General features: G+C 39.4%; 1 protein-coding gene across 1 annotated transcript; it reads left to right on the top strand.

Annotated features, from left to right (window-relative positions):
- The first annotated feature begins 8,617 nt into the window (after positions 1 to 8,617).
- LOC113149523 (solute carrier family 23 member 1-like) lies at positions 8,618 to 16,040 on the top strand. The gene is made up of 12 exons (XM_026341707.1): positions 8,618 to 8,774; positions 9,250 to 9,396; positions 9,484 to 9,641; positions 10,946 to 11,105; positions 11,189 to 11,370; positions 11,562 to 11,682; positions 11,795 to 11,951; positions 12,031 to 12,284; positions 12,379 to 12,543; positions 12,645 to 12,753; positions 12,864 to 12,959; positions 13,090 to 16,040. Exons 1-12 carry the CDS (start codon positions 8,727 to 8,729, stop codon positions 13,344 to 13,346), a joined length of 1,854 nt encoding a protein of 617 aa, XP_026197492.1. The 5' UTR covers positions 8,618 to 8,726; the 3' UTR covers positions 13,347 to 16,040.
- Positions 16,041 to 16,148: the final 108 nt, after the last annotated feature.

Below are 16,148 nucleotides of genomic sequence, written 5' to 3'. Positions count from 1 at the left end.
TCAGGTGCCAGTTTGAAGGGGTTTGCGAGATGTTGGGGTCAGAGTTCGCGGAGCGTGTTTGAGCTTGATGCCATGAGACAGATGCTTGAGGACAGACAGGTACAGAGGCGGACGGATCAGATTCACCCACTCCTATGCGCTCTGATCCTGCTCTTCCAACTTTATGAACAATTCTAACAGTGTTTTATTTTTCTGTGCAGTTGTTATTCTTCTGCTGAAATGCATTATATTAGACAGTATTTGTTTTAAATCAAGTCGTGTGCATCCTTTATTGGTCTGAATTAGATGGCAGCAGTCAGGCATATGGTACCACGTACCGTATCATAGCACACATTAATGACACCTACAGACTAAACTGAGGGAGATTTTAGCCCAGTTGACTCCTGAATAATTCACTATGCTTCAGCTCATCCCATCCAGTTGTTTCCCATGGGAGCTGGTGATTTTCACCACCAGTAGAGGAAATCTCAGTGGAGACCTGGATCAATAGTTATTGTTATTAACACTCAAGCAACATGGAGGCACTAGAAGAGTAGATCTTTTTTTTGCTCCTGTGTAACATATTTTAAAATACAGCTGCAGTGAAACAATAAAAAAGACCCACTGGATTTGTGTTTATTCATGTGTATGTGCCAAAGAACGGTCATCTGATACACATGTGCTACCCATGAGCAGGGTATTAATCACTTCATGCTTCTGTGTTCATAACATCATCCTGGGTTGGTGCGAGCTGACATGTGCAGTGCAGTTCAAAAGTAGTGGGCTTAAGTCAGTGCAGCTCAGAACATTGAAACTGACAACTGCTGCCACCTTCTTCTTGGCACTTTGCATGATTTTTTCTTCTCGCTTCTTTGTATAGCAATTTGTTTTCCCTCAGTGCATATACTCTTTTATTCTGTCAAATTTGAGCTTGTGAATGAGAATATGAAACCATGCTTTTTCAATGGCTCGCAGTGTCATCTACTGTACAGCAGAGGATCCTATCTGGATGCCTAAAAGTGTTAAGTCTTAATAATAATTTCACATGAGATCTAACAATGCTTGAATGACAATGAGCATCGACCTTTATGTATGGCACATTCACACTCAGTTTCAATCTTGACTTGGAAACTGTGAGGCCAGAAACTGCGACAGCTGCAAGCAAAATGGGAATATCATGCTCCATAAATCTGTTCACTCGCCTGTGCTTCTTGCCCACATGACTGGTTACATATATCTTTGTAACCGCAGCGAACCTCCAGTGTGGTGGCTGAAATAATTAGTGGCCAGAGCTTAAAACTGTGGCATCAGAAATTCTGTTGTAGATCTAAGGGATACGCACTGATGTAAAGGACCCAAGTGGTCCAGCAATTTGCAGTTTCACTTATTTTGTGTACAGTGAGCCGCAGCAGTGCTGTGCAGTTTCCTGTACAGTCCCCTGGCAGGAAATCGTGTCTGAGGCTCAATACTCCACTCTGAGCCATCCAGCCTCTGGACATCAAAGGCACTGAACCACAAAATGATAGAAGTCCCCTCTGAACCACACACTTGATGATGCACATGTGTTTTCGTGGCATTTACTGATATTGCTCCTGGCCTGATTAATATTTTAGCAAGCCGTGAAGAAACAGGAGCATACAGACAGTGTAGGGGGGATTTGAGAGGAAAAAAGCTCAATGCGCTCCGACAGCCTCTGAGAGCACGACTCAGATCGGTCCCCGTCTGCAACAACACCACCCCTCTCATCACGACTATTTACGTGCGCGAACAAAGGTCGGGTGGCTCACGATGACTACAATGCGATGCACCTCATGAAAGCCTCAGCTGGCCTTTGATTTTTTCAGGGAGAAGCTTCATGTTTGACTCAGTGACTTTGATCATATTCCAAGAACAATAGAGCAGTCAGTGTATGGTCCTCTGTAGTCAAATGCACTCACTCTACTCTAATGTCTGCATTATACTGTCTGACATTTTGTAAAGAAGACACTTACTGTTGGTGTTCTAGCACAAGATCTAAAGGGCGTCACTAGTTCAAACATTCACCCTAACTTGAAGTATGATATCATCTTGATAACTGCTCAAATAGATATCTACCATTCAGTAACAGGACGGCTCATTTCTCAATAAAGTACCAATACAGACTTTAATGTCTGAATAAAAAATGCCACTTAAACCTTCCAAGCACATTCTAAACATTATAAAGCTGCTTGGTTGTTTATGTGCTCATCAAGTAGGATGATAAACGGCGTGTATTTGAGTCTGTTACATAATGTGTCTGTGTTCCCATGTATCCCAAGCTGTAAAACTATTAGCATCAGTATTGTAGCAGCAGGGTGCTTTCTCAATACAACACTCAGTAGGACCCAAAAGGCCAGTGCAAGAATTAAATGGCCCATAAACAGGATTCAGCTCTGATTTATTGTGTAATGTGGGTTTTGAATTGTCCTCATTTTCAGATAAATGACCAAAGACTAATTATTACATGTCATATTTAATCAACAGACTTTTAAAAAAATATTTTAGTGCCTGTTGCTTCTTTTAAAAGACAGAATTTTAAATAAAAAGCACTTGTGCATGTGTGTGAATTGGGTAAAAGTCAGGATACATGTAAATAAAATATTAATGGAGTAGACCAAGCCAGTCTTTATATTTGATATGAACAAATGTTCTTGTTCACAGGAGAATGATGGCCAATAATTCAGTCCCAACAGATGCTGAGGGGACTGTGTGCACACGTTTTCTACTTCAACACCGATGCTCTTAGGGGTTTTGGCTACAGTGCAGTGGAAATGTATGAAATGTTAAACAAGAGAGCGTCAAAGAGGTGTTTGATTTAAACACTGTCACACTTCTAGTGTCGATTACTTTGATTACGTTTTACATTTGGCTCTGCACTCTATTTGTCCTGTTTCTCTGGTGGCTTCACACACAGACTAAAATCAATTCTAGCTGGTATCATCACAATGGCTGACAATTTGACAACCTGCGTTCAGCTAGAACACCTGGGGCTTGTCGGCTGTATGGGATGAAACACCAGCGGCACTTCCACTACTGCAGGAGCAGCTCCTTTTTAATGTGGCTCGCATTTTTACTGAAATGAGCTCATGAAATGTCCGGGATTATGGATGATGCGATATTGCCACTGCTCAGTACATTGAATAAAATATCTCAAGCAGCCCAGGAAGAGTTCGACAGACGATTAAATTAGTTTAGTTGAGCTTACAACAGAAAAGAAATGTTTGCATAATCACACAAAAACCTGGACAACCTAATGCCCCTCTGCTCCTTGTTGAAAAACTGTTGAAATGTTGTTGTTGTTGAAATTATTACTGTAAAACATATGTTGCTGCACATTTTCTTCTTTTTAAAGCTCCATCAGTTTAATTCAGCGAAACAGCCCAAATGCCCGTTTTTCAACAGAGTTGGTGGCCGGATGGTCCAGTAGTTTACACTTTTGCCTCACGACAATAAAGGCCTGAGTTTAAACCCACTAGTCAGCTGTGTGTTTTCTCCTCTTAACTGGAAGAACAATGCAGAGTTTAACATGTATAGTATTGACATAATTAAAAAATAGACAAGCACATTTCCACTCACAAAGCTGCTCGTACTCGTGCTCAAATCATTGCAGCCGCTGCTCCTCATTCATATTTTATCAGCCTAAACATAACAAAAGACAAGCTGCCACACATCTAAGCATGTTTATAAACCTTTATACCAAACCTCTGCAGTGGATGAAAATTTAATAGGCCAGTACTGCTGCATTTACTTCCTCCCCTGTGTTCGTATCATGAGTATTGATTTTGATATGCTCATGCAAACTAGCCCCATTACACAACCCTGCCAGCTGCACAGATGCACAATTGTAAAGATCAATACACAACTAGAACGGTAATTATTTTCTATTGATCTTGTGTGATCTGTATGAGCTTGTTTTGTATATTGATGGCAGACCACATCTTGACATCCACAAAACTAAGGATATAATCCTTAGAGACGAGACATTTAAAGAAACATTCCCGTTTTTCAGACAAAATCTTTTGCTGCTGACTTGTCTTAGCAGAACTGTGGTAACATGAGGTCACTAGAGATCAGACATTTCCCCATTAAAAAATAAAAAATAAAAATTTAAATATATTAAAAAACATCATTAGCTTCCCAGTTAATCAAAATTCATGCATCTATTTGAGTTTGACACTTCCTTAAAACTCCCTTAAATCAGAAACAAACACAGGCTGTCCATGTCATTGATTTCCCCACTAGCTGACACTGAGGAAAGGCGCCCAGGACACAGTGTGCTGGAGAACTGCAATTTACAGGTAATGATTCCAGTGGTCCTGATTTGTTTGGCCTTGTGCTTCCACGCTGGGGAATATCTTGTATTGGCTAATTAGGACTGCAATTACAGATTAAGTACTTGAAAACCACTTTCAAATCAGCTGCAGGATCAACTTTTTCTCCTTAGGTTGATGAGTAGGGTAGTAAAACATGTCAGTACTGCGTTTGGGACAACACATGCACAAATTCACGTTTGGTTGCAAAAGGACAATGTTTTATAGCTGTGTTACAACAATCAGAGGACTTTAACTGTCTGAGTTTCTCATATTGACACGGTATTGAAGGTGATCGATGCCACAATGTCTTGCTGTGACCTTCAGCCCTTTACCTAAATTGACACTGATGCTAAGCATTCTTCACAGGGGTGATGACATCAAGCAGTACGGAGTCAGGACAGGAGACAAGAAAGTGAATGAAATGTGATTAGTTTGTTTACATTTTCCCTACAAAGGTTTAAAGGTTGCCACTAAGTATAAGAGTTTTGCCATACTAAACTCCAACAAACCTCCAGGGTGACATTCAGTGAGGCCACATGCTTTGAACGGTAATCTCTATCCTACAACTTTGTTTAATTCAATGTGTTCTTCAAGTCGCCTTACTGTGATCATGCAGTATATTCTATCTACTATAGTATAGAATATACAGAGTATGGAATTTCCTATTAAAATTCCTATTAAAATTGCTAAAGACCAGGCAGCATGTCTTTGTCTCTGTTTTCACAGATTAGCACCTTATTACTTTATTTGCACCTTTCACAAAAGGTACTCAAGCAGAGATTTACTGTAAACTGCTGTATAGACATGTTTAATGCCTATACAGGTTTTTATGCTACATGAATGAATGTGGTCTCTAAAATTATTACGAATAATACAGTTTCATACTGTACTCTTTTTAAGCATTTTTTGACTTTACAATCAAGGTAAATGCACTAAAACATCAGCCACTTCATAAAAAAACAGTTAAGTCTGTCTGAACAGGTATAACACACAAAAAGTGTTGTACAATATAAAAGTGATTTTTCTTTTCTAAGGTCTTTCTAAAAAAAGAGTATCTTTAAAATGACTGAATAAATGACTTCTGTGAATGACAGTAGCAGTAATTGATTGGCTAAACAATTTAAAAAATAGAAAGTGACTAAATGTCAAGTCAAGTTTTATTTATATGGAACTTTTCATACACAACAGCAATGCAAAGTGATTCACGCCCACTTAGAAGCAAAGTCAATTAAATTCAAAAAGTCAAATGTGAACCTTGTCTTAGGGGGCTTTTGTAATGTACTTGACAACAACACCTTCTGTCCTTAGACCTTTGACTTGGATAAGGAAAACCTCCCAATAAAGAAAAACCTCGTAACAGGGTGTAAAACTGACTTTGAGTAGCTGAAAAGAGGTGTGGCTGTAGCTGTAGACTGACTGGGTGTGAATGATAAGTACCACTCTAAGTTTTTTTTAGTAAAAAAAACATGAACACATGAACACTGACTAGTTTTAGCATTTTCAGACTTCATCTGTCCGTCTCGTAAGTACTTTGCTTCTACAGTGTTGGTGCCTATCTCACAACTGATCCCTCTGAATGGCCTGGGAAATAAGTGTTTGTGCTTAAAGTTGATAAAGGATAAAACATTTTTTTCATTTAGAAACATGTCTTGATATCAGCGCTATTCTTGTATCAATAACAAATAAACATTTTATTTCCTTCCATGGGGTTGAAGGTAAATTCATATGGCACATACATTTAATGACAGCAGGAAGTCTGGACAGTAATCTGGAAAGTAAAAATAATTTTACTCATTTGTAGATGAACCCTGATGAACCCTTTTAACAATGTCAGTAATTTGGATTAAACGGAGCAAGAGTCTATATTTAATCTAAGCTATCCCATAAACAACATAAATGTATTGCATTTAAAGATAACAAAATGTTTCTGATTACACTAACATACATTTCAGTGCATCCAGAAATATTCAAATGTCCCATTTAAAATGTCTTCAAAGAAAATCGTGTCCATGACCTGTATGGACACAACACACATGTATTGTTGGTGGTGTGAAGTATTCAAGCTCAGCAGCAGCGTGGCTGTGGGTATGCTTGGACACTTGCTTTAATAGCTTTTATAATGTGGCTAAAACTCAATTTAAGCAACACTGTACGACGGCCTTGTAGTTTATGTACCTGCCTCTCTGTAAGGACACTCAGTGGTAGTTTGGGAACAAAGTTGTGCGTTTTTTTATTATTTTCTGACTTCACTTTTAAATGGATTGGTGCTGGCATTTGTTTTGAGAAGGCCTGGGTTTCCCAGTTGTAGACAAGTATTAGCCATTCAGCCATTAATCTGATTTTACTCAGCTGAAGGAGTCTGGGCAGGAAACACAGTCAAGTTTGATGTACAACATGGTGGAGTCTGTGTGTGAACGTCTCACTGCTCACCATCACTCCCAGGGAGATTCACGAGATGTGATATGGAATCAAAAGGGTGAGAGCACAGAATCCTCCCTACATGCACACGGATGTGCTCCTTTAACCTGCTCTTTTGCCTTTTAACATTTGAAGCAGGTTATATTATCTTAATGCACTGTCAGCAAATTATGAAACATCCTGCGCTGAATAGTTGTTATGCGAAATGTAAAGTTATGGTACATCGCTTGTTGTACAGCCACAGTGTCGTGTGTTGTCACAAGAGCTTTCAAGAAGATCTGTAATCTTCTACTACTCATTTCCTCAGTCTGCACCAAGAGACAACGGCTTGTTGCATGAACAAATCCTTTATGTACTGTGACATCTGCTGACTGAATGTTCTTCTGCTGCCTTTAACCCATGTGTTTACATCTGTGCTTGCTACCTTTTGCTGTCAGAATGAGTCTGCACTATTCATTAACAGATTTGAAACATGAGCATTAGTCATACTATAAATGAGTGAAGTGCAAATGTAAAGTGGCGGCATCACCAAGCCTGTCATACTTTAAATAATGAAACATCACACGGCACCGGGGGATGCGACTTTGGTGCAGTGCTGCTGTTGATGTGTGCGATTTCCTAAGATGAGAGTCACTGGGAAGAAACAGGGACACATTTACAGCATGCAAAATGCACTTTTATGTTTTTATGAGCAGAAATCAGAGCAGAACCAGATTATCACATTTTTACACTGTCTCCCCACAAATTGGCTGAATCGCTTCTTTACACACAACACATGAAAAATGAACGTGCACAGTAATAAGTCACAAAACGATAGAATAGCATTATCTATAAAAATGCCACTGGAGTTAATGATGCCCAAGATTGCAGGCAGTGACATTAAAGTTTGGTGTTCTGCAAGAGCATCCTTTAGAATATAAATGACTCTCCAAGTGCTGAGCCAAACTGCACTAACAAACAGTACCTCAAAGTGCAAAGTACTTGCTTGTATTGCTGTTGACTGTCCCTCCATGACCTGTTTTATTTACTTCCTCTCTACTTTGTGACACATGAGTGATGTGTCAGGTGTGTGATTTTCAACTTAGTGGCTTGAGGAGGTGACACGAATAAGTGAGTCTGGTTAAACCTGACATCAAACACCACTCTGGCAAAGACAGTAATAGAGGGGAGCGCAAAAAAATAAAAAGAAAGAAGACAGAAAAGACGCTGTTGCTCTAGACTATAAAATGATTTTTATACAGTAATTTTCCAAGACTTGGCCTGACACATTTATCGGCATCACACAGAGAGATTATATCATATTCTCTTCACCCTCTAATTGAAGGAAGCGTCCTCTCTTTGAAGGCTTGAATCCATTTATCTAACAATCTTCACAATTTTTTCCTGTCAAGTGACTGTGACAGTTTGAGGTAAGCGCTAAATTCTCACCATGATCAAACAAACAAGCCATCAAGCTGAAACTGTCTGTTGTGTCTTTGCACTTCCACTGAATTGAATTGAACTGAATTAAATTAAGAAGCCTGTGATCGCGTACAACATACCTTTAGATGAACTGAGAATTATCCTTCCTATCATCTACCTACAGATTCCTTTACAAATCATTTCTCATCTTATCAGAGATCAGAAAATAGATAAAACAACTGCTCGTAAACTCCAAGTCCCTTCCAAATAGAAATTCCACTTTATGAAAAATAGCAAGTAATAATTAATATAGATATGTTCAGTATCTAAATGATGTTGAATGATGATGATTTGTCTTAAGATTGATATGTAACACCAGCTGTAACTGTGATAACAGGAAATGAAGTGCAGGTCAAGCAATCATGTTGTGTTGCCAGTAAAACACATTTATAACTCATGTTGCAATAAGTGAGTAATTTTTCCCGGCATCTGAAGATTATTCCTTCTTCCTCTTTTGACCCGTCTGTTTGTTTGACTACTGTTGTCTTTATTAGTTAATTCACTTCTTGTTAGAATTGGTTCATACTAGAATTTGTAATGGCTTCAGAGAAAGAAAGGACTTTACTTGACAACCTTGCATTTGATGTAAGTACAACAACTTGTTTGTGTAAAATCAGCCTATGAGTGACTTCATGCTGTATTAAATACTCATGACTACACTAAACTGAGGTACGATTAATCCTATTATGTAAGAGGCAAAGATTTGGACAATAGGGAGCAAACTATGGTCTTAGGCTGTTTCACATTTGAAGAAACTCTTTTTTACTTTCTCTACAAAGAGATCTACAAGCTTTTTTATTTAAACTGTGCACATAAACAACCAATATATCAACACTAGGATAGAGATGTCCATTCACTGTCCACGAAATCTACCCACCACTCCTCACTAACTGCAAAATGTTTTGAATCGTGTTAGTCAGGGTTAAACATTATGCGACGTATGTGTATAAACGTATTAGTCATTCCAATCATGTGAGAATCAGTTATTACACAGGTGTGTCTCTCTGTGAGCTTTTGTTATCTAGTTGTTTACTACACACATTTTTATATGGTGCTACAGATAAATGAGGAAGTCAATGATCAACCCAGAGGACATGCAGCTGAGGAGTGCAAGAGCAGCCGTGTGGCAGAGGATGACAGAAATCAGCCTGCATATTGTGTGACGGATGTTCCCCCCTGGTACCTTTGTATTTTCCTGGCCATACAGGTGGGTGTAAGCCCAACACTTGATGTTGGTTGGTTGTAAGGGTTCATCACTATTTATCACTCTGATCACCGTTCCTCATCTCTGCAGCATTACCTGACTGCATTTGGTGGGATCATCACCATCCCTCTCCTTCTCTCTGAAGGGTTGTGTCTGCAGCATGACAGCATGACCCAGAGTCACCTCATTAACACCATTTTTTTTGTCTGTGGCCTGTGCACCATGCTGCAGGTCACCTTTGGAGTAAGGTCAGTATGTTGCTGCACTTAAAAGCAGAAACCTACCGTGACTTTTATTTACTTATTCTTACACTTTCTTACATCAGATTGGAACCAAAGCATAGCTAAACTGAAACATATGGTTGGTGGATTTGCTTATACCGAAACAACACCATTATATTACAGTATTTATTTCATTTTTCTGTGGATTCTCTTTTAAATATCATGTCGTTGTGCACATTCAAATACATTTTTTCCAACAAAAAATTTGATGAATTCTGAATAAAAACACTGTGAGCTAACCAATTACATTCTGTACACAAAAAGTTTGTACATGAAAAGTATGAGCATGTACAGCACTCAATACTCAATCATTTTGCCTGAATTACTGCAGCAATTCGGGGTGGCATGGAGTCAATCAGTCTGTGGCACTGCTCAGGTGTTATGAGAGCCCAGGTTGCTCTGATAGTGGCCTTCAGCTCTTCTGCATTGTTGGGTCTGGTATATCACATCTTCCTCTTCACAATATCCCATAGATTTTCTATGGGGTTAAGGTCAGGCCAGTTTGCTGGCCAGTTAAGAACAGGAATACCATGGTCCTTAAACTAGGTACTGGTAGATTTGACACTGTGTGCAGGTGCCAAGTCCTGTTGGAAAATGAAATCTGCATCTCCCTAAAGTTGGTCAGCAGCAGGAATCAGGAAGTGCTCTAAGACTTCCTCTTCTCCCCCACATTTTTAAATGGGTTTCGTTTCACAATTCTCTCCAGGGTGCGGTTATCTCTATTGCTTGTACACTTTCTTCTACCACATCTTTTCCTTCCCTTCGCCTTTCTATTAATGTGCTTGGATACAGAGTTCTGTGAACAACCAGCCTCTTTTGCAATGACCTTTTGTGTCTTTGTCCTTGTGCAAAGTGTCAATGGTCGTCTTTTGGACAACTGTCAAATCAGCAGTCTTCCCCATGATTGTGTAGCCTACAGAACTAGACTGGGAGACAATTTAAAGGCCTTTGCAGGTGTTTTGAGTTAATTAGCTGATTAGAGTGTGGAAAAATCCTTTCTTTATATTGATCTTAAGTAATATTCTAATTTTCTGAGATACTGAATTTGGGTTTTTCATTAGTTGTCAGTTCTAATCATCAAAATTAAAAGAAATAAACCCTTGAAATATATGAGTCTGTGTGTAATGCATGAATATAATATACAAGTTTCACTTTTTGAACAGAATTAGTGAAATAAATCAACTTTTTGATGATATTCTAATTAGATGACCAGCACCCGTATTTGTCATGAATTGATTTTTCTAAAATCTATATTACGCTACATTCTGTAGGCTTCCTATTCTTCAGGGAGGTACATTTGCCTTGGTGACACCTGCCATGGCACTGTTGTCCATGCCAGAATGGAAGTGCCCAGCTTGGACCCACAACGCCAGTCTGGTCAACACCTCGTCCCCGCTCTTTATAGAAGTGTGGCAGACGCGCATGAGAGCAGTAAGCCGACTCATCACTCAGCCAACGACAGAATGGTGATGTTGATGCTAATAATTGATGCGTGTTGTTTTTCCTGTCCGCAGTTGCAGGGTTCTATCTTGGTTGCCTCTCTCCTCCAGATTGTGGTTGGCTTTTCTGGACTCATCGGTTTCCTCATGCGCTTCATTGGCCCCTTAACTATTGCTCCCACTATCACTCTCATAGGACTGCCAATGTATAACCCAGCTGGAGCCAAGGCTGGCACCCACTGGGGCATCGCTGCTATGTATGTAACCATTCACCTTCATGGCGAATGCCTCTTTGACCAGCTGGAAAGAAAAAATCTGTGCTGTGTGAACATGTAGCATTGCGCTGTAAAGTGGGCCCTAACCCTCTTAGACTTCAATCTAAAATCAACTTAAAAACTAAATTCTGCTTAATTTGCACATCATCTTGTTAATGTTCTCCTACTTGCAGGACCACACTGCTCATCATCCTGTTCTCCCAGTACCTCCGTCTCATACCAATCCCTGTTCCTGCATACAGCAAAACCAAGAAACTCCACACCTCAAAGTTCTTTATCTTCCAGATAATGCCTGTACGTTTTCTGGAAAGCCCTTACTCCATGCGATACATCACATTAAGATTTTACTGCATTTTGTGGTGACCAGTAAATGGTGACGCTGATACTAATACTAGATGTTGATTAGATTCTGTTGGGGATTGCGGTTTCATGGTTAGTCTGCTACATCCTCACCATCCATGATGTCTTACCAAGTGATCCAGCTCAATATGGCTACCTGGCCCGCACTGATGTGAAAGGAGACGTGGTGAGCGAGGCCTCCTGGTTCAGATTTCCTTATCCTGGTGAGTTAGAACAACAAGAAAACTATGCTGAAAGATGATTTAATAGACTGTCCAATAATCGATCATTTGACTGATTCAGGTCAGTGGGGAATGCCAACTCTGAGCCTAGCAGGTGTGTTTGGCATTATAGCAGGAATAATATGCTCTATGGCTGAGTCTGTGGGTGACTACCACGCATGTGCCAGGCTGTCGGGGGCATCCCCTCCCCCCAGGCATGCCATCAACCGGGGTATCGGTGTTGAAGGGATTGGCTCTTTGTTAGCAGGGGCCTTTGGCACAGGCAATGGCACGACCTCATTTAGTGAGAATGTGGCTGCCCTCGGCATTACCAAGGTTAGATACATAAAACAGCATAAAACACCCCATCATACAATTATGTATGTTTCAAATGACCTGTGCAATCTATCGCATGGCTTTTGCTCGACAGGTGGGTAGTCGAACGGTCATTCTTCTAAGTGGCGTTTTCATGATTTTGATGGGGGTGCTGGGTAAAATTGGAGCCATTTTCACAACCATTCCCACCCCTGTGATTGGAGGGATGTTCATGGTCATGTTCGCAGTTTTAACTGCTAATGGAATCTCTAATCTGCAGGTAACCAACAGCATGAAATCATACCTTTATTGTTTGCCAGCGCTATTGTACTAATAGTGTGTCATCTCACAATTTCACCATTTCTCAATCTCATTTTACAGTTCACAGACATGAATTCCTCCAGAAATATTTTTATCTTTGGTTTTTCCATGTTCTCTGCACTTGCCATTCCAAACTGGATCATGAACAATCCTGAATCCTTAAAAACAGGTATAATCAACAAGAAAGTGTCATTAGTTTCAACGGTTGTTTATTACTATTAGTTTTAGCTGACACTAAGATATCTTTTCATTAATTACTTGTCCCTGTGTGTGTCTCAGGTGTGAAAGAGGTCGACCAAGTGTTGCACATATTGTTGACTACTCACATGTTTATAGGAGGGTTCCTTGGCTTTTTCCTTGATAACACAATTCCAGGTGAGCTGCGATTGAAAGTTGTTGTTGAATCACATTACATTCCATGAGTGTGCAGTTCGTCTCAGTTGGATTGTTTTTCTACTACTATTTAATCATGATATAACGTGAGAGTCTTTCTGAATCCGCTCAGGGACTAAACGTGAGCGTGGCCTCCTCTCAATGGACAAAGACCATCTTGAAGACTCCAGCAACACCTGTGGAGGTGAAGAGCTGTATGACCTCCCCTTTGGCATAACCTCTCGCCTCTCATCCCAGTCTTGGGTTCGTTACATACCTTTTTGTCCTTGGAGAGGCCACAGATTTCAGTACAAGTCTGAGGACTGTGACATGTCACAGAGCCAGAAGAATGAACACAGTACAGGGCTCACTAATGATTCTGCTCTCTGAATCTGATATTTACTGCCCCTTTTTAAAACCCTTAAAACATCCATAGCTCAGATCTTAACCCTGTCGCTGTCTGCTTGTTTTTTATTATTATATTATATATCATATTGTGGTTTATCATAACTTGGTGAATATCATCACCTTAAATACAAAATACAGTTCTGGCCACTCTCTCTACTGTAAATATGATTATAAGAAGTTAATCAATGTTTGTATGTTTTCTATCTTACATTATGTGTTGCAAACTACCTGCAATGTGTTAAGCGTTTATAACTATATGTGTAAAATATTGGAAGAGAAATAAAATTCAGTCAGTACCAATTTACAAAGAAATAGTCTTGATCAAAGTGTTACAATGTTCCACCATCACTCAGAATTCTTCCAGTAACTCAAAGTTGATCACACACAAGAGACAAGAGAAAACCAAAATAATGCGCTCTTCATTCTCCTCTTTCAAAGGAAATTAAATTTAGCCTGTGGTTAGATTTATTATCACACGGTCCTATCTCCACACTTCCAGGCAGCTGCTTAAGGATCCACAGCGACAACCCTCTGGCTGTTATTGTGTTGCTTTTAGCAGAAGCAAACAGAGATAACACATCTCCTGAATCTTTCTTTTTGCCTCCTGTGTGTCTCTATCTCTTTCTCTCTGTATTCATTTCCTCTTTACAACCACCTTTGACAGGCAGGTGGGATGTGGTATAATGATTTGATCTGCGGTGCCATCAGTTTTCCCTCAAGCCCATTTTGAACACTGGTCGCTGGTTGACTGCACACTCTAATGTTATTTCAGAAAAGAATGGGCTTCTGAGTGTATTTTAAGCTTTAGAAATCTCTTTTGAGGAAATCTGTTTTGGTTCCTCACTGAGAACATATTACAGAATATTTAATTTTGTAAGGCGGTGTTCTGGAAGGAGAGTTTGCATACATTACAGTAACTCACACCAGGGTTTTATGTAACCCGGTGCCAGCTATCTGCATTTCAGAAATGATAACGATAACTCAGCAAATCACTGTTCATCATGGTCTTAAGTGTACCAGCTCCACTTTTTTTTCTGTCTCTGTCTCCAGCCATGAGATATTACTTTTATTTTCTGTTTTTGAACCGTCTTCTCAGCTTTCAGGCACATTATGAGATTTATTGTAAGCTCTTCCAAACGCCAAGTTTATCATTTTGACAAAAATAACACTGCAAATGGGATTTGGCGAACAAGGCAAGAGATAAACACACAAATGAAGAGAGAGAGAGAGAGACTGTGTATTCATGAGGAGTAGATGGAGCATGCTGCAGACAGATGTGGGATACTGCACACCCCTGCGGACTAATTCATTTAAACACAATGAAATAAAAAATATCCAATAAACTCACGCACAAGTAAATGTATTCAACTATTATCATTTACCAAACGCACATTCATTGAGATGACTGATTTTTATTTTGACAACAGTAATGTGCATTAATACACACTGAAGTGCTTTCACATTCCTTCAGTGCCTTCTTGGCTGGAACTACAATATAAACTGTTTTATTAGCAGATTTTCTGAAGCAACCCAAAAGAAAATATTGCAATAAATTTCAACTCTATTTGATTTAAGGATATGTTAATATATTATATATTATGTATAACTAATACATTTGTAGAATACATACAATTTGTAATATGAAAAAGTGAAAACATCACAGTTTGTGTGCTTGATCATGGGATTAAGCAATAGATCAATAGCATCGAGGATAATTACAACTAGGACTTTTTTGTTTTGTTTTGTTTTGTCTTTTATTTACTGTAGGTGATCAAGCACACAAATTGTGATATCAGCCATAATTCAGTTAGTTTGATTCCAATTTCAAAGATGTTTTTATGACATATTTAACCTACTACAATGACTGCAAAGTGTGCAGAAAAGCATGCAAATACAAAAATGACTGAGCTGTGATGGATGTAACTGGTAAACGCCGTTTGCAGTGGGAGCACTGCTGGTTGCAGAGAATAACCTGAAATATTCATACTGCTGCGGCCTTTCTTCCCTCATCATAATTTCTCTCTGTTCTTTTACTCTTTCATCAAGTCCTAACATGCTGCTCTTTCCTCCTTTTTTTTTTTTTTACATCACATCAAACCACTTTCCAGGACTTATTCGCTGTTACTGACATCAGAGAATTCAGATCCCACACACGCACCTGATAGCGAGAGCGAGTTGGCTCTCTGAAATTCCCATGTTTAAGTCATCCAGAGCTTTTTAAACATTTTAGCAAGTCAGGTCGATAATTCTCCCCGTAGCCCGAGACCTGTCTTCACTTCATCACAGTGGGGTCATGTTTGAGGAACAGCTGAATCAAAAGTGAAACCCCATCATCTCTCCCTCGTTGAACTCATCAGTCCTCTCCAGCTTCTGCCTTTATCTATAGCAAGAGGAACTGTGAAAACCATGATTACAGGCTTGTTACATTTCAGAGGTGATGAACTGCCTTTGTAAGCAAGCTTTAGCCCTGACACTACATTTTGTGGGAAGGTGGGAAATGTTCAAATTCATACTGCAGTGAGTTTCTCCCTCTCCCTGCTCTGTGTTTATGCTGTATCGTTTTGATTTAAACACTGGAGGGGGCTAGAGCTAAACTTTGCTGCCAGTGTAATGCTGAGTTTCATGATTTACAGATAAGAAGATAAAAATATAGTTATAAGTTATGTCACACCTATTTTTTTATACCAAAATGTTTGTTGTTTAAAGACTCTCCTGCTTTAAGGAATAATGAAAAAATGAAATCCAAAATTTTATGCCAGAGTAAAAAAGAAACAGTGGCTTCAA

Source organism: Anabas testudineus, chromosome 24 (assembly GCF_900324465.2).
Source record: "Anabas testudineus chromosome 24, fAnaTes1.2, whole genome shotgun sequence".
Lineage (NCBI taxonomy): Eukaryota > Metazoa > Chordata > Actinopteri > Anabantiformes > Anabantidae > Anabas > Anabas testudineus.
This window is presented reverse-complemented; position numbering and strand designations above follow the sequence as displayed.